Source organism: Anguilla anguilla, chromosome 2 (assembly GCF_013347855.1).
Source record: "Anguilla anguilla isolate fAngAng1 chromosome 2, fAngAng1.pri, whole genome shotgun sequence".
NCBI classification, from domain to species: Eukaryota; Metazoa; Chordata; class Actinopteri; order Anguilliformes; family Anguillidae; genus Anguilla; species Anguilla anguilla.
This window is the reverse complement of record NC_049202.1, coordinates 58,931,826-58,950,412: the sequence shown is the minus strand read 5'-3', so window position 1 is coordinate 58,950,412 and position 18,587 is coordinate 58,931,826. Positions and strand designations below refer to the sequence as shown.

The following is an 18,587-nucleotide window of genomic DNA, read 5'->3' as shown; positions in this document are numbered from 1 at the left end:
TATTGTTTTAAGAAGATATGTACATATATGTGATTATGGATAATCAAGCGAATATATGAAATGTTAAAAGGGCTTGCCAGAGAAGGCTTCATTCCTATATGAAAGAGTCATTATAGCAACCATCCCGACGGAGCAGTTGTTTTGGCGCTACACAACACAATCCCGAAGTGTATCCGTGATTGGTCGGAGGGTAATGCGAGCGTTGGCGAAAGGGTGTCTTAAAATCTGAACTAGACACAGTGAGAAATAAAACCTATTTGTGGATTTTTGAGACAATCATTTTTTTCTTTGAGTCTAAGCACAAGGTAATATAAAATGTGACTCAGATGCATTTATTTGTGAATCAGCTATATTTATTTGTGGATTCGCTATATTTATTTGTGCATCAGTTACATTTATTTATTTATTTATTTATTTATTTTGAGGCAATAATACCCCCATACAGCTGTGACCTCACGCTGATGGATATTTGCGGTGAGACGGTGGTCTGGCAGCACGTGGTTCTGAATGGACAGCGGTCACTCCTTGGTCCAGGCAGAGCTGTAATGCTCGCGGACTGGAACTTTGGATCGAAATAGTGCTGCAGTCAATAATGCATGTTTTAAAATCTTTGCATTAGGAATCAATAAACGTAGACCATACAATACAATAACCTGGGACATGGAACATGGAATGGACACCAAGCTGTTCAAGAACATACACACAAACAAACGTACATACACATTTCCCCAGAGGATTAAACCCGCTGCATTTCTTTATTTCAAAGCATACTAGCCTACGCGCTAGTATGCACACCCCGTTATTTTCCTGCCACACACAGGAAGAAAGCCGCAGAACTGTTATAAAAAACACAGACATATCTTACGCATCTGATTAGCTCGTCTAGAAAAAAATGAACGAATAAAAATAGCGAACGCTGCGGCTCATTAGCTTCCCTTCTTGAGTATATGATCAAAGCGCAGAAACCACGCGAGCGGCTCTAACCCGCAGCTCCGTCTATTTCTCGAGCAGAGGAAAGAGAAGCATGGGCATGACACCAAATGCAGACGAATAAGACATGTAACCGGCGCAGCTTCCTACACCTGCATTTTTTGGAGAATTTTTTTTTTTTTTTTGTATTACTGAAACATGGTCTTGTAAATAATTCTGTAAGAATAAAAGCATATATTTGTCCTATATGTATGGACATAGAATGTTATAAATTCTCCCCTCCTAAGATTTGATCTAGATGGTTGAAAAGTTGATTTACATAAAGCATTGTGTAAGCAATAAAATGTCATATTGACCTTATAGTAATCTGATAAATGTAATTCAATGTAAGTCCTGAATGTCTACTTAATGTTTACTTTCAATAGCCTACACATCTAATTGTATGATGTTTCACCCCACACAATGCATCTGTTGCTATGTAAGTACAAGGAGATAAACCCCAGCTGCAGTACAAATAAAATGCATTAAGGAATCAAAGGACTGTCAAGTTGGAGGAGGCCCACATAGTCAGTCTTGGTATGGACTCCCTAACCTGTGATTGGCCACAAATTGAACTTTTGAAAATGGTGATTGAATGAATCTGATAGACTGGAACAACAGTACTTAAAAATATATAAACTCATGTATGAAGACTGTACTTGTACCTCCTCCCAACTGGTCGTTTTATCAAAACATCAAAATGAGCTCCTGACACTGTTGTTTGTTATCTTCATCTTCAAAACCATTATTTTTGTTTGGAAATTCCTACACCATATGAAGTAATGACTGAGCCAAGAGATTTGGTTTAAATGGAGAACAGCAGAGGCTCCAGTATAGATCTATGTGGGATTCCTGCAACAAGGGGATGAGGTGCAGAGACAGACCCCATCCAGGTGACCTGATAGGATCTATCTGCAATATAGGAAGCAAACCAAGAGAGGGCAGTTTCAGAAATGCCCATCTCAGCCAGTGTGGAAATGAGTAGTTGGTAGTTGACCATGAATGCTGCAGACAGGTCTAGAAGGATCAGGACAGAGGAGAGGGATGAGGTTCTTGCAGTGACAAGTGCCTCTGTCACAGTCAGGAGGGCAGTCTCGGTTGAGTGCCTATTTCAAAAGCCAGACTGGGGTGGGTCAAGCAGGTTTTTCTGATGGAAAAAATATTACAGTTGGTTAAGCACTACTCACTCAACAGTTTTGAACAGAAAAGGTAAAAGTGATACAGATTGATAGTGCTTGACATTAGAGGGGTCTAAGGTGGGTTTCTTAAGGTTACACAAGCCATCTTAAAATTAACACAGCCACAGGCAAGGGAGACAATAATAATGGGGAACAGATTAGGAAGGTCCTCACTGGATATAGACTGAAGCACTGCTGATGGGATGGGATCTAGCAGACCCATGGTTGCATGATGAGTGGTCATGAGTTTGAGTACATCTATGTTCTCCAGAAGCTTGAAGGAGGTAAGTGTAGGAGTGAGTTTACCATGGGGAGTACAGGGCATCACTGGATAAGTGAAGGCATTCTGGGTACTGGCCACTTTCCCCTCAAAGTTGGCCAGAAAGGCATCTGTAGAAAGAGGGGAAGAGGGAGAGCGGAGTGGAAGGGGAATGAGCTGGGAAGAGGTGGAGAAAAGTTAATATGGGTTAGAGAAGCATGCACCAATCTTAGACTGAAAAATAAACTCTTAGCCAATATGATAGCAGATATGAAGGCTGCCAGCGAGGTGTGGTATGAGGTCAGGTTGTTGGAGAATCTAGATTTCCTCCACGTCCCCTCAGCAGCTTGCAGCAAGGCAGCCATGGGCAAGGGGGAGATGATTGTGCTGGTTAGGGGACAGGAGGACAAAGTGAGTCAAGATACTGGGAGAGGCATGAGTTAAAGGTAGAGGCAGCAAGGTCAACACATAGGCTAAAGAAAGAAACTGGGAGCTCTCTGGTGGGAGATTGAAGTCTCCCAGTTGAATAGCAGGAGTGCCTTCCTCAGAGAGGGAGCTCAGGAGAGTGTCCAGCTCATCCAGGAAGCAGCCAAGTGGACCTGGAGGATGGTACAGAACAACAATGGCAATATCATAGTCCACCCACCTCTGTGAGTTCCTCAGATGAGGACAGGGGTGGGTAGACCAAGTTCGCTGGGGTATGCCTGCAAGGGTTGGCCCTTCTGAAATGAGACAAAGAGCACAGAGGAATTGTGATTAAACAAATGCTAGGTGTAAAAAGTTACAGATAATGTGTGAGAGGCTGGACAATCTATATACAAAAAAATAAATAAAAAATTGCATTAATGTCACATGTGGCCAAATTCAGATTGGACAAACATGACATGCTCTATGTATTGCACTTTGCATACATTGCATCTCGTGGTATCACTCAAAGAGAATTGTGATGATCTGATGTGGAATTTTGAAATAAAACCACTTCATAAATCACATACAGTAAATATACAGACAATTTCAGATTGGAATTAAAGGGAAACTGTGTTTCCACAAACAAATTACACATTGCATGCAAAGAGGGGCATCACATAGAATCACCCAGAAAGAATTATGATTATCCAATGTGGAATTTCAAAATGAAACATCTTCAAAAATCGCAAACAGTTAATATACTGTATGACCAAATTCAGGTTGGAATTAACAGGGAAGTATCCGTTTCCACTGACAAATTCCACTTTGCATACATAGAGGCCTGTCTCATATTATCACTCACAAAGAATTATGATGATACAAATAATTTAGGAAACATTGGGTAGCAGTATTGCTTTTAGAAATAGCTAAATTTGTGTGAGCTAAGATAGCAAATATTGTTTCTTGTAACTTGGGCTCCTTTGAATATCAGTATTTTTAATGGCAGCCCTAGATTAAGCAAGTTTTAATTAATGAGTTATAGACGGTGCATTGTATGTGTCAGTAACTTGGCATTTTTTTACGCTGAAAACGTGTTTTTCTTCAGATATTATTTACAAACTGATCATGTTGCCTGCGGTATAAGAAACCCCCAATGTGGATCATGCAACTATATTTGAACTCCAAATTCTGTATGAAATACTATTTACTGAAATATCATTTAAATTAGTATGTTGCCTGAGGTGTAATTTTTGATATAAATTTGACTCCAATATGCCCATATGACCGAACCTGACTTAAAGACCTGCGAAAATGGAACATTTAGGCTAACTGTGACACTGAGGAGCTCTCAGAGGGACTTCCATCCCCTCCGAAATCATATCCGAACCGAAACACAGGTGCAGGAAGCTGTACCCCTTACCACGTTCGTCTGCATTTTTGTGCCATCCTCCTCTATCCTCTGCTCGAGATACAGACGGAGCAGCAGGTTAGATCCGCTCCCGTGGTTTCTGCGCTTTGATCACGTGCTCATGAAGAGACGCTTATGAGCCGCAGCGTCCGCTATTTTTATACTTGAAATGTTTTCTTGAGGAGATAATCAGATAAGTACGACATGCCCACGTATTTTACAACCGTTCTGCGGCTTCCCGTGTATGGCAGGAAAATAACCGGTGTGCAGACGCGAGTGCGTATGTGTGTGAAATAAACAGATGCAACAGTTTCTTCCTGTTGTGAAATGTGAATGTCCATGTGTTTGTATTCATACTCTGGTAAACAGCTTGATGTCAATTTCGTATCTGGGAGCGTATAAAATGTAAATGATATATTTCTAAGTTATACTTTAAAAACACTCTATCAAAGTGTATGGTGTTGCATATTTTATTGATTCCTAATGCACATGTTTTAAAACATGCTTTATTGACAGTAACGATATTTAATCCAAATGTCTCCAGTATGCAAGCATTAATTGTAACTCAGCTCGGACCGAGGAGTGACTGCTGTCCATTCAGCACCAAGTCCTGCCAGAGTGCCCTCTCGTTGCAAATGTCCGTCAGCACGAGTTCACAACTGTGTCTCACACCGTAAACACCAGCACGGGGTCAACATATCCTCACAGCGCTTTTAAACTATTACATCAATGTGTGCGCATATTTCTTTAAAGCAATATCAGTTCAGAAATGTCTGCTAGTGTGATGAAGTTACAACCAGTTAGTGCTACACGTCAAATAACTGTTCGAAACGTTGGTTAGCCGACAGCCTTTTCTTCATGTTCTGGTCACTGCCCAGGCCAATCGGTGCCCTGCGTTTCTTCCATTACATCATTTCCTGTTGACGGCGGCTAAGTCGAACGAAACTTCCTGGTAAGCATTCGGTGCAGTATAATGTGTAAGATCCGTGAAGCTAGTGAACTTTTAGAATTGTTTCAGCATTTTTTGCGATGATTAAAAAGTAATTAATGTCCACTGACCCGCAAATACTTTAGCAAATATATCTCTGTGCTGAAAGTTCACGATTAGCGTCGTGGTAAAGAAGCGTATTCAGGCTTATTTAGCTTGCTGAAATATGCCTGTTGAAACTGACAGCTCTACGGCTTGTTAGCTGCAACGTTAACCACCTTTATTTATTTTAAAGCAAAATATCGAGAATTCAGATGGATGGATGGTTATAAATATTTATTTTCGATACTTGGGATTTTTGGGTGTAAATATGAAATGTATTGGTTGCAAGCTAGGTAGTAATAGGGGATGTTGTAACTTTGTAACCCTGAACCGTAGCGTTTTTTTCCACCAAAATGGTATTTCTAGATATAGCCTAACTTTGCCGCTGTGTTAACACATTTCTACGGCTGCCGGTCAAGCACTCTTCACCGTAGGACATTTTTTAAAGGATTTTTCTGATATAAATTGTGTCGAAAGTGCTGCGACGGAAACAACGATTGATTTAACCACATCTGTCCAAAATGTTAACAAGTCAGGGAGTTTTCACGTTACATAGAAAAGTGGTTAATTGATTAAATAATCTGATTGGTAACTTCCATCGGTGCAATGCTTATGTTAATCATCGAAAAGATGGGACAATATGATGAATAATGCGACGGGTGGATTAATGCGTGCTGTGCGTTGCTGCGTTGCGGGGGAGCTGAAAGGGGACAGTAGCTGTGCTGTCTGTGCTGCAGGACCAGCTTGGACTCCTGACGAAGAAGGGCTGCGCGTGGATGATGAGGGGATTTGAAGATGTGGAGGACAAGAGAATCCCATAATCCCCCCACCTTCAGGTAAACCACCCACCCTGCTTCCCTGGGGCCTGTCCCCAGTGCCCTGGCCCAACAGTGCACTCCTCCCCAGCCTGTGACTGCTGCTCCCCCTGGGACAGGTAAGATTTCATTGTTCACACACAACACTGGCTTCGTGTATTCAATATTTCACTGTGAACCCATAGCAGTCACATCATGTGTTAAATACTGCACTATCTTCACACATTTTGTTGTAGAACCTTTTGTTGTAAATCTTATTGTTTCTGCATGGAAAGAAAAACTAAAATCCAGAATTTTCCTGTTGAAATTAGTGTAGAGGGATGTCCAGACTGCTGGGCTGCCAACATTGTTACTTTTTTGTTTGTAAATTGTAATAAAATGTAATTATTATTTGTAAACCTTTAATAAAAACATATTTTCATTAAAATTCAGTCTCTTGCCGTGTTATTACATTGTCTTTTACATGTGCATTTACAGTGCAAATATATCATGAATATTATCATTTTTAAACAAAATATATTGCCTTCATCTCACAGCATGTATTGATTCATGCAAAATCTAAGATATTGCTTTGTTTGGGTGTTTCTGACGTTGTACTTATACATTTCTGCTGAAATAGCTTTTTAAAACCTTGATAAAATGAAAATGAATTTAAGAACATAAACAATATGTTAATCTTGTAAAGACTGCATGACCAAACACCGCACTAAAAACTTTTTAGAAAAAAAGACGCTTTCTTCTTTTGTGTCTCTACGCACAACATCATGGGATTGCGATCTTTTGCTGGTGGGAGGAGCCCTGACAGTTTGTGTCAGATTGCAGTGACGCAGAGTTGGAATATATGGAGAAAATGTAAATGGCGTACGCTGATTTGTCACTGTGACCATTCAAAGTGTCCCTGCAATGCTCTTATAAGGTGACAGTGAGTGTGATTGGTGGGGGGGAAGCGTGTGCTCTCTCAGAGGGGGGTCGGGTGCATGCATAGGGCTCAGTTTCTCTCAGAGCTCAGAGGTGAAGGTGTGAGCATCCACTCTGCTCTGAGGAAGGTTCTGTTTGCGCTGAAGAAGATGGAGAGATGTCTGTTCTCCCTCTCTCTCTCCTCCCTGCTCCTGCTCTCCATAGCCAGTGAGTACCGGCTTCATCCTCCTCTCAAGCTTCGCCACACCCCGTCAGAGCTAAGAGACTGGGGGTCAGGGCCAAGGGGTCAGATGGTCAGGTTGTCAAAGGGCAGCTCTCCAGCCAGGGCAGCGCTACAGGCCGTCTCTAAACACCAGAGATTAGTGTAGTAAGAGTTCTTTGCATGATTCATGATGTTTTTTTTTATCAAACTAATTTTATTATGAATCATTTAAGAAATGTTTGTGTATTTAATTCACTGGTATATAAAACACTATCTGTGAATAATCCAGTAAGAATAAAGCCGTTTGTTTGCTGATGATTGTGTTTTAGTGAATTGAACAATTTTTACGTATTGTTTTTATCATTTTCATTTCTATGGAAGTTGGCACCTGATATTCATAGAAAAATTTCTGATAATAGCTGGGTCAAAAAGACAACATGTGGTTTAATGTACATGTCAAAAATTGGCCTAATATATTACTATCCTCACTTTCTGTAGTTGCAAGCTTTTTAGTAATTAAATTTTGTGATAAAGCTTCAGTCCCTGATGAATTTTTACTGAACGGAAATTTCACGCACTGTCTTCACAGTGATACATTAGATTTCATTCTGGCTGCACATTAATTATATCTTGTACTCATCTCATAAAACTTACTACAAAAAAACTTGGCAAATGTTAGTGCATCAGTAGAAAGACCCGTGCGAAACTCAATTTCAAAAGCGGGGCTGAAGCAGCATTGATCCAGTCAGACTTCCTGTGTAAATCTTTTTAAATAACTGTCTGAACAGATATTATCCTCCACTGCTGCTTAAAACAGCAAAAGGAGATTATTTTATTTCAAGCTCACGCAAGTTTGTATATTTGCCATATTTCATACAACATTTTAGAAACAGTTTCTCAGTTTAAAAATGTAAATATTCAAATAAAATAACTATGGATATGAAATAACAAATATGACAGGTATACAGTGAGCACCATAATTAATTGGACAGTGACACATTTTTTGTTATTTTGGTTCTGTACTCTAGCACATTGAGTTTGAAAGGATACAATGACGATAGGGTTGAAGTGCAGACTGTCAGCTTTAATTTGAAGGTATTTTCATACTTATCGGATTAACCGTTTAGAAATTATAGAATCTTTTGTACATAGTCCCCCCATTTTCGGGTATCAAAAAATATTGGACAGTTTAACATAATGTAGAATAAAATAATCATTTTTAATTTTGGTTGCATATCCTTTGCATGCAATGACTGCTTGAAGTCTGCGACGCGTAGACATCTCCAGTCTCTGGGTATCTTCCCTGGTGATGCTCTGCCAGGCCTGTACTGCAGCCATTTTCAGTTCCTGCTTGTTTCGGGAACTTTTTGCCTTCAGTCTCCTCTTCAGCATGTAAAATGCATGTTCAATTGGATTCAGATCCGGTGATTGACTCGGCCAGTCAAGGATTTTCCACTTTTTGGCCGTCAAAAACCCCTTCGTTGCTCTAGCACTATGTTTTGGGTCATTGTCTTGTTGCATGATGAAGTGCCGTCCAGTGAGTTTGGAGGCTTTTGTTTTTATCTGAGCAGACAAAATATTTCTGTAGACTTCAGAATTCATTGTTCTGCTTCTGTCTGCAGTCACATCATCGATGAAGACAAGTGAGCCTGTTCCACTGGCAGCCATACAGGCCCAAGCCATAACACCCCCTCCACCATGTTTCACGGATGAGGTGGTACGCTTTGTATCATGGGAATTTCTTTTTTTCTCTCCACACTTTCCTCCTTCCATCACTCTGGTACATGTTAATCTTTGTCTCATCTGTCCACAAAACTTTGTTCCAGAACTCTTGGGGCTCTTTTAGGTGCTTTTTAGCAAACTGTAATCTTGCCTTTCTGTTCTTCAGGCTTATCAGTGGTTTGCATCTTGTAGTGTACCCTCTGTAGTGCTGCTGGTGTAGTCTTTTACATATGGTAGACTTTGATACATCTACACCTGCATCCAGGGGGGAGTGTTTTTGATCTGTTGGGCTGTTGTCAGGGGGGTTTTCTTCACCATAGAGAGTATTCTCCTGTCATCCAGTATAGTGGTCTTCCTCGAGCTGCCGGGTCTTTTGACATAATTCAGTTCACTAGTTGTTTTTTTCTTTTTAATGATGAACTAAACTGTTGACTTGGGCATGCCCAGGGTTTTTGCAATCTTCCTGATTGATTGATTTTCATTTCTGAGCCTTATAACAGCCAGATTAATTTTCATTGACACTGCTGTCTTCCTCATGTTGTCACACCCCAACAACAATCTCCAAAGGCAATTGCAAAGTCTAGAATCAAGACTAGACATCAGCAGCTCTCTTCTGCGTTCACTAACGACACAACTGAATACACCTGCCTAACGAAACACATCTGTGAAGTCAATTCAACAAATTCTTGTAGTACCTTAGAATGGGGGAACCATGTACAAAAGGTGCTGTCATTTCTAAACGGTTCATCCGATATGGATGAAAATACCCTCAAATTGAAGCTGGCAGTCTGCACTTCAACCTCATTGTCATTGTATCAAATTCAAAGTGCTAGAGTACAGAACCAAAATAACAAAAAATGTGTCACTGTCCAATGAATTATGGTGCTCACTGTATGCCATAGATTAGATAAAATGTAAAAGGGATTGTTTAACAGCAATTTTATAAAGCACAAGTATAAAAGTCAGACTCACTACAAATATAAAATGCAAGCTAAAAAGATGCACAGGGCTCGGGAGGGAGGATGGTCTGCTCTGGCTTGTCTGTGTCTTTAGAGGAACCGTTCTTCCCGATCTGCTGGGGATCACAGCTGTGTGCAGAAGATGGTTTTCAATTATTTTCACTTTTCCAGTCTTCATCCAGTTACATGTCCACTTTACTGCCATTTACCAGATGCTTTTATTCAACAGAAAGTGAAAAGTCTTAGTACCGAACTTCAATAAAAATGCACAATGTCCTAGTCTACTGTTAAAGCTCTGTGTTTCTGTAGAAAGCCGACACTGGTAATGCTGAATTCAACTTCTTAGTGTCTGCACGCCACACATTTCTGAAAGTGTCAACTACCAGGTTTTTAAAACCATCTCAATATTCTCATTTCCTATTTTCAAGTTAGCACAACCCTTCTAAAATCTGAGAAAGTTAAACATGTATTTATTTGGTTTATTGAAATTTGAAAGCAAATCTTTTTTTTTTCTTCATTGTGGCCAACGTGTGCACCTGCAGTCTGTAGGGTTTCATCTCCCTGAGGGATGAGTGCTGTCACACGGACTTCACCATGACTTATTCAGTCATGTGACAGGCCTCACTAGCAGAGCTCGTATCTCTGGTTTGTACATACGAACTAGGTTTTTCTGTGAGTGGTTCATGTACTGTGTGCAGTATAAAAATCAATGTATAATCTTCACTCCTTTTGGCACTGTTGGCTAGCTGACTAGTAATTAAAAGACTTATTGTTCGTTAAATTAACATAACATAACATAACATAACATAACATAAAATAACATAATGACGAGAACAGACCATTCAGCCTAACAATGCTTGCCGTTTTCAAGACTGTCCTTCCTCAGTTTTGTCTTTTTGATGGTGATTAGATACACACAATCTCTCTCTCCCTCTCTCTTTCTCTCTCACTGCCTCTCTCTCTCTTGTGTCTTGAGTGTGGTAAGTTGGAGTGTCTGCTGGGGACAGTGAGGGGTTGTTGTGCAGGGCTGGGAGGTACAGGGTGTCAGGGAAAGGGAGAGTGCGCTTACTCACAATTTGGGCAGGCCAAGCTGGCTACTTGGCTAAACGAGTGGGGACAGGTTCTGTGGAGGCAGGTGATGTACTGAGGGGCTGGTGGCAATGGGGCCGAGGGTATTATTTTTGTATTACTCAGTTGTGCACGATGTACCAAAGTCTGTGTTACTGTGGGAAATTGATGGGGTTCTGTGTCATTCATGTGGATTGGGAGGGGAGGGTGGGCCTTCATTTTGAGGGCTTGCACAGTAGTGTTGTGTTTTGTCATTATTTGTTTCACCTTGCAGGGGTGCAGGATGATCTTGTGATTACATTTTGAATCTCTCTGACACTGTATATATCTTACACAGCCAGACACAAATCTATTTCTCACTCTGTCTTTCTTGCCATTCGCTTTACCTTCCAATATTTCTCTTCACACCCCTGCTCTCCATCTCTCTGTCAGTTTATCTCAGTCTCACTGTCACTTAAATTGAGGGCATTAGGAGGGCTCGCTCTCTCTCTCTCAAATAAGCTTTATTGGCATGACCACATTTCAGCATATTACTTCAAATGGGATTGTTCACACAAAACACAATAGCAGCAACATCAACTATATAAACAATAATAATAAACACTCAGGTGCTTGGACCCTCAGTAATGGGGGCAATGCTGAGGGAATTTGTTAAGAAATTAAAAAATGGTAACAAACAGCAATAACCATAACAATGACAGTGTAAGCTACTAACTATTAGGTACTATCATCCCCAGCTCTCTCTCTCTCTCTCTCATTACATTTGGAACCCTAACCCTCATACATTTGGGATCCTCAGACTCTGCCCTCTCAGCTCTGGACTGGACGGTGCAGCTGGCTGGAGAGAGTGCATGTGAGGGCCAGGTGGAGGTGTACTACCAGCAGACCTGGATCAGAGTGGGGGGGTCCTGGAGCTTCAGCGAGGCCTCGGTGGCCTGCAGGCAGCTGGGCTGTGGCTCTGCAGTGCAGGTCTACAGTTCCTCTCCGTCTGGGATGGGGGACAGTGGGGAGTGCCTAATGGGGTTTCAGTGTTCCGGGAGAGAGGCTCACCTGGGGAACTGCAGCGCTCCACACAAACTCACCTGCAGCTCCAAGGAACAGGTGTCCATCGTCTGTTCCAGTGAGTACAGGTTACTAATGAAGCTTCTCTGCAGTCTCTAGCTGCATGTTTGACATGGTGAATATTGTACACTCAATGTGAAGGATTTGTTTAAAGTATGACGAATGAGGGTAAGTACTTAAAACTGGCAAAGAGTTTCTGTTACAACTCTTAAGTTCAGATAAGTTCTAACAAACCTCTATCTCTCTCTCTCTCTCTCTCTTTCTCTTAGATCACAGGTCTCTCAGGCTGGTGGGGGGAGGGGGGGAATGTGCGGGACGTTTGGAGGTGTTCCACAGGGGTTCCTGGGGGACAGTTTGTGATGACTCCTGGGACCTGGAGGATGCTCAGGTGGTGTGCAGGCAGCTCCAGTGTTGGATGAACCTCAGTGCCTTGATACCCTCCTTCTTTGGACCAGGAGATGGACGCATCTGGCTGGATGAGGTGGGCTGTGTGGGGAGCGAGACATCTCTGTGGGACTGTCCCACAGCCGGATGGGGACAAACTGACTGTGGACACAAAGAGGACGTGGGAGTCGTGTGTTCAGGTTTGGAACTCAATGGAGCTTCTAACGTTTTTGCTTTTACACTATTATTAGATTGGGGTGAATACATGATACCCAATTGGTCAAGAAATTCAAATGTTTCAACAAAATATTGGTAAAGTGATTTGATCCATCCCAGGAGAGCAGTGACTAACGGAATATACAGCTTTTCATCCTGACTTATACCTGCGGACCGAATGCCACACCGTCAGGAAATTTAGGAGTGCCGAAAATATTGGTAAAGTGATTGGTAATTAGTAATTAGTAAAGCTGGCTGACCAGTCCTGGGAAGATTCACCACTGCTCCAAGTGATCTCCATTTGGAGATCATGGCTCTTACTGTGAGTTCAGTGGAGTCCCAGAGCCTTAGAAATGGCTTTGTTGCCCTTTCTAGGCTGACATATTTTACTTTTTTCTCATCTCTTCTGGAATTCCCTTTGATTGTAGCATAGTGTGCTTGTAGAAATTTTGTGGTGAATTTTGTGGTTGCCTTTGTTGAAATGAGTAAGGTTTCAAATTAACAGGTCTGGCTGCAATCAAGCCTGGCTGTGTTCAATCAACCGAATCTAATTAGCAGTTAAATTTGGTTGATTGAGTAACTAAGGGGGCAATTACTTTTTCACCTGGGTGATATGGGTGTTTGATTAATGAAAAATAATTAAAATGTGTTTTATGTTTTGTCTAATTATTATATTTTGTGTAAAGATCTGAAATCTTTCAGTCTGACAAATATGCAATAATAAAGGAAATACTTCGTCATGGTACTCTATGTATTCACTAATAATGCCAGCCGAAACAATGATGCATTGGAACGGCATTCACATTTATCAGAAGCTCTTATCCAGCACAGCTTACAGAAGTGCGTCTATCAAGCTTTAGGCAACAAGCAGAGAGGATGTGACACCATCAGTGTCACAGCCAATGACAGTGCACAGGAACAGGAAGTGGGACAATTGAATGAATAAATAACAAATCTCTCAATTTTTCTTTTGCAGGTCATTTATCTTCCTCCAGCTCCACTGCAGGTATAGATTTCTCTGGATGGGGCTTGGGAAATAAACCCTTAGGCTGAGCTCAGAGCCCTGTCAATCACACAAACACAAAGGCCTTTCTCATGCCCAATAAAGATAACAATGCATTTTAAGTTATTTATTTTATTGTTTTAGGTACTCCTGGAATGACTACCAAACCAACAACACAGTCAGGTAAAGCTGCCCAGGAGTCATTCATTGGCCACGTTTCCATCCAAAGTACCCAGAACTTTTAGTCACAGGAACTACTTTTCAAGGAACTAAAAGGTTCCTTCAGCCCATTGTTGTCTGCGTTTTCATCGCGGTCTAAAGACCGGCGAAGATTAGGCAAATAAGTCCGCTGACGTATGAAAAAGCGACGGCTGTTATTGTGGTTCTTAATTTTCTTGTAATCTTGTTTTAATTTTTTGAGCTTCTCCCAGCACTGTTTCCCAGTGTGAACAGTGTTCACCTCGCTTAACTAACAGAAGGTTTTTTTGCGTACACCTTATCATTGCCGGTCGCCGTTTCCAATTCCCGCTGGATTTCATCCTCAACATAAATGCTCAATAAGGCCTGGACTTCGTCGTCGGTCCATCTGTCGGATTTCTTCTGTAACTCCATGTTGATGTGTCGAAGCACAATGAACAAGAAACAAACTGGTTTGCGGCTGCAGATTTTTAAAAATGAAATAAAATGCTGCAAGTTTGTTTGCTAAATCTGCTGTGATCCAAATGGTTTGCACCATTAAAATCAGACTATAGCAATGTAAAGAAGTGAAACCAGGTTTCCCTTGTGAAATAAGTTTAGGTAATTTCAACTGAGAAATATCGCAACGTCGGGTTAAACTACTTGCAAAATGTGCATGTCAGTCAAAATTGAATTTATGGTTGGGTACTGATTTCAAATTAAGCTAACCCCGCCTGCAATAAAATACAAGATGACAGTTTATTCTGTCGATATAGTGGAACTGTGACATTCTGGGGCTGATGTGAAATGTTACCTTGGCCAATCAGATAATTAACGATGGGCCATGGAAAAAGCACCGTTTTGGGAATGCAGTTCCCCTAGTTCTTATACAGTTCATTGGTTAACACTCAACTGCTTCTTGCAGTTTTTTGTTGCCGGTTAGCAACAGTACCTCTGCATTGATTTCAGATGCATTAAAAGAGAATATAATCCTCTAGGTTTCTATCTAACAATACATGTGCTGTGACTAGCTAAGCTCACAGAATATTGATGTCAAGCTAGTAGCTTATTGATTTTAAATAGCCAATGTTCTTTTACAGATAAGACTGAAAACCCTCATTCTTGTACAGATAGCACAGGCTTAGCTAACTTAGCTAACATTTACTAGCTGGAAACTTAACTGTACACTTGTTGTCAGACCACTTTTCATGTTATTGCATTGGGAATCTCGTGGAATGACTTGGTTAATGCAGATGGGTGCTTTGCTTTTATAGGCAGCTAGATGACTGGCTATATATGTACAGTGACAGTTAGCTGGTCGAAACCCATCTAAGTGGTCATTGTAAGTTGAGTATCAGCACACCATGTTGTCTGCTGATGCCCAACCCTTTTACCTCCTCATTTTCAGTTGCGACCAAATGGCCAGTGCCCCCATTAGAGGCTCTGCCCAGGCTGTCTATCCCAACAGTGGCCTTCCTGGTGGTAGTGGTGCTGTTGTTCCTGCTTCTGGTGGTGCTGGGTGTTCTGCTGCTCCAGAACAGAGAGCTGAGGAGAGGTAGGGGACGGATGGACGCTGGGCAAACCGCCATCACATGCTAGCTGTGACTGAGGAAGCCTCTTCAGTAATCAGCTCAGTCGGTGAACCAGGCAGTTTTGAATAGGGGCTGATGGGAGGCTCGCCTAGTTACGACCCTGCACCAGTGTGTGTTAGTGGGCTCTGCAGTGTGTGTCCTCCATCACCAGGTCCCCTGAAAGCAAGGAGACTTCAGGGCACTGTGTGATTGGCTGTAGTGTTGTCAAGAGAGGGAGGGATTCAGTTGGCATGCTCACTATGTCTTTTTGTGCACCAGTGCCCCCTGTAGTCGATTCCTGAGGTCTGCCCAGATAAGTTATCCCTTATGTGATAAAAGGTTAGACTGATCTCAGATCAGCGGTCCTACAGGGCCTTGGCCTCTGTCAGGTGGCTGGTGTGTGACAGTAGCTGTGTGCTGTACCTCTGCTGCTCACATGCAGAGAGAGATATGCTCTCTGACAGGAGACTTTGACTCTGTGATTCTCTGTCTCTGGTCACACAGCCCTGTCTCAACGGGACCACGCCCCTCTGCACGAAGCCGTCTACGAGGAGATCGAGTGCAAACTGGCTGAAAGGGGAACCGACAGTGCCCTCCGGTGGGGTGAGTGAATCTGATGTGTCCTGCTCATGCTTCACAGTAAAGTCTTAAACACACTGTGGAAGACCTCCTTAGAGCATGTGTGGTGTGGGCGGGGTCAGTACACACCCTCTCTCCTGTTCACAGGGAGTCGCCTATCTGAGGATCCGCCCTCTGGGTATGAAGACGTGGGAGAAGGCGAGGGACTCTCCCTCTCAGGTAAGGGGGCGGAGCTCTGTGGAGCTCTCAGTGGGTGAAGATGGTAATGCTGTGGTTTCAGTGTGATTTTGGAAGGGGTGAGTCCTCAGAGTTTTGGTGGATTCGGTGGGTTAACATGATCGACAAACCAGACAGCAATGTAATTTGATTGGTAGGGAACTGGGGTTGTAACCTCAAGGTTGCAGGTTCAATTCCCTGATAGAACTGCTGGGTACTTGACCTGAATTACTTCATAATATATCCAGCTGTATGAAATGGATACTGTATAAAAATGCCAAAGCTGTGTAAGTTGGTCTGATGAAAGGGTCTGAGAAATGCCTGTAATGTAATCATATTTTTGATTCATTGTAAATTCATGACATACATTAAAACAGCAGTTATAGGCACACATGGATACACTGTTAATCATTCCTTATACCTCACAGAAACACTGAAATAGGATCCTTCAGGCCTATATTTTTGAGTACTTAGATACATCTTCCAGGAAGTGGAGCTGTGCTCCTCTGTGTTCTGTCTCTCTTTTTCCGCCGGGTCAGTTCAGTTCCTGTGGGACACAGTGATGCGGATTCCCCATTACCCGCATACCAAGGTTTAAATATGGGGTCAGTTAGACTGTGAAAGGTGTCCCCACATCATCAGTCAGCTGGGACTGCAGTGTGCAAACACAGCTAGCTGAAGTGTTATTCAGTGCTGCTCTGAAGGGCTCTGCTGTTTTGCTGTGTTCGAGTCTTGATGAAGCCATAAGTCCCCAGAAGTCTCTTTGCTTTCAGGGGACCTGGTGACGGAGGACACACCAGAGAACTATGATGATGTCATCACTGCAGATAAGCATCCAGACAGTGTGACAGGTGAGTGCTTTAATTGGTTTGTGGGACGATTAAATATTTTCTCTTCATGAATAGGCTACATCTATTGGCCTTCATTATAATATATTGTAATTAGTTGTTTGTGTTATGTGGCCAGTATAGATTTGGAGGGGGAATTTACTTTGTCCTCTTTAGAAGAATAAAAGTTGTGCATTACTGAAATTATTTGATCACATAGAGCCGCTCTTGTTGAAAATACTTTTGTGGTCCAGCCTTGGACATGGAAAAATGACTTTGAAAGTTGTTCCCCCAAAAATGATCCATTATGAGTACTATAACCAGTGTGCCCAGTTTAATCAGCACAGCTGCTGCTTCTCTCTGCTTGTTTAAGGGGAGCTGGTGGACGGAGATGCACCAGAGCGCTATGATGATGTCATCACCATGCAGCCAGGCCCAGATGCTTTTCCAGGTTGAGTATCTCTTTTTAGACAGAATGTTGGAGTGAAGCACAATCTCTGTCATCAAATTCACCGTGCTCAGGTATTGATGTTTAGTTAATTATTCCATTTATTCACTTTAAGTCTCAGTCCTGTGCTAAAAATCTCTACTTCCTGTCCGTGTAACTTCTGAAAGTCACTGCCCTGGGTTAATTCCTGTCTGTGTGATTTGTGAAAATCACTGCCCTGCGTTACTTCCTGTCTGTGTGGTTTGTTACAGGGTATCATGTGACAGACACAGAGGAGAATTATGATGATGCCGTGACTCTGGACTGGATTCAAGTGGGTGAGTCTGTGCAAAGTGATCAATGTCTAAAACAAATTACTACAAGATTTTATGGTTTTAGCAAAATTCATCAATCTGCCTCATTTGTTTCATATACTGGCTCTTTGAAGGCAGTTTTAGTGATGGCTTCATAGGCAATTATGAGAATATGTGCATTCCTTTCCACCTGCAAACTTTGCTGAAAGCAGGCATTTGAGTGTTGATGTAAGCCTGTTCAAATATTTTGAATTAAACTTTTACTTTCAGTATAGAATTACAAGATCACGACAGGTATTTGTTGAAAATGACCTTCTGCTGACTGTGTCTGTCTGTCTGTCTTCTGATCCATCCCTGTAGGGGAGAGCGTTCTGGCCCCCGAAAGCCCTCCAGTTCCCAGTGGGATGGACTATGATGATGTGGGGGAGGAGCCTCCTGAATGAGGAGGAGCATCTTGAGATTGGCACTTCTAACTGAGGAAGAGTCCGCTCACTCAAGTTTGGATAGCAGAGCGTACAAGGAAACATTTATCCTACACAGTGTCACAAGGAAAATATTTTAATGTGATAAAACCACATCCTAGTAGATCAGCCATTCATCAATTAGTAATTCACCTGGAATTATTGACAGTAGATTCCTTAGCTTGTTCATAAATTAGAACATTGTAAGTGCTGGTACTTATATAAATTGGCTAAAACAGCTTGCATTCATTGACACAATGAATCAATTATTGCAGTACTACTCGTTTCATGCTGCTTTCATTTCTACCCAAACTGGTTCAATAGACTGGAACTTTTCTCTTTCAGCATTTAAAAATCTGTTGCCATTTTTTTATTAACAAAAAACTTTTTATACTAAATATTTTTAGATATTTG

The 18,587-nt window shown here is 41.8% G+C and overlaps 3 protein-coding genes and 1 long non-coding RNA gene across 5 annotated transcripts in view; 3 read left to right on the top strand and 1 right to left on the bottom strand.

The window, feature by feature from the left end:
* Positions 1–18,587, top strand: part of LOC118219848 (hemicentin-1-like) — a 508,226-nt gene that overhangs the window by 355,135 nt on the left and 134,504 nt on the right. The gene's annotated exons all lie outside the window — the stretch shown is intronic.
* The window catches only part of LOC118219862 (high affinity immunoglobulin gamma Fc receptor I-like), a 221,744-nt gene that overhangs the window by 130,667 nt on the left and 72,490 nt on the right, over positions 1–18,587 (top strand). The gene's annotated exons all lie outside the window — the stretch shown is intronic.
* Positions 119–5,103, bottom strand: LOC118219885. 2 transcript variants are annotated; one of them, XR_004763872.1, is made up of 4 exons: positions 4,235–5,103; positions 3,053–3,128; positions 2,322–2,583; positions 119–2,116 (listed from the first exon to the last, which is right to left on the bottom strand). It is a non-coding gene; the product is annotated as an uncharacterized LOC118219885 (long non-coding RNA). The 2 variants fall into 2 exon arrangements; XR_004763873.1 differs by having other exon boundaries at positions 2,454–2,583.
* On the top strand, positions 13,387–18,533 carry LOC118219870. Its single transcript, XM_035403372.1, has 8 exons — positions 13,387–13,784; positions 15,187–15,333; positions 15,854–15,952; positions 16,076–16,147; positions 16,918–16,995; positions 17,345–17,422; positions 17,671–17,736; positions 18,073–18,533. The coding sequence occupies exons 1-8, from the start codon at positions 13,757–13,759 to the stop codon at positions 18,153–18,155; spliced, it is 651 nt and encodes a 216-aa protein (XP_035259263.1). The 5' UTR covers positions 13,387–13,756; the 3' UTR covers positions 18,156–18,533.

What these genes read in the sequence shown, in the direction of transcription:
- LOC118219870 (XM_035403372.1), top strand. Translation starts at nt 13,757, where the DNA reads ATGACTACCAAACCAACAACACAGTCAG. An exon ending in CGAGGGACTCTCCCTCTCAG is followed by an intron (nt 16,148 to 16,917) that starts GTAAGGGGGCGG and finishes CTTTGCTTTCAG; the next exon opens with GGGACCTGGTGACGGAGGAC. An exon ending in AGGCCCAGATGCTTTTCCAG is followed by an intron (nt 17,423 to 17,670) that starts GTTGAGTATCTC and finishes GGTTTGTTACAG; the next exon opens with GGTATCATGTGACAGACACA.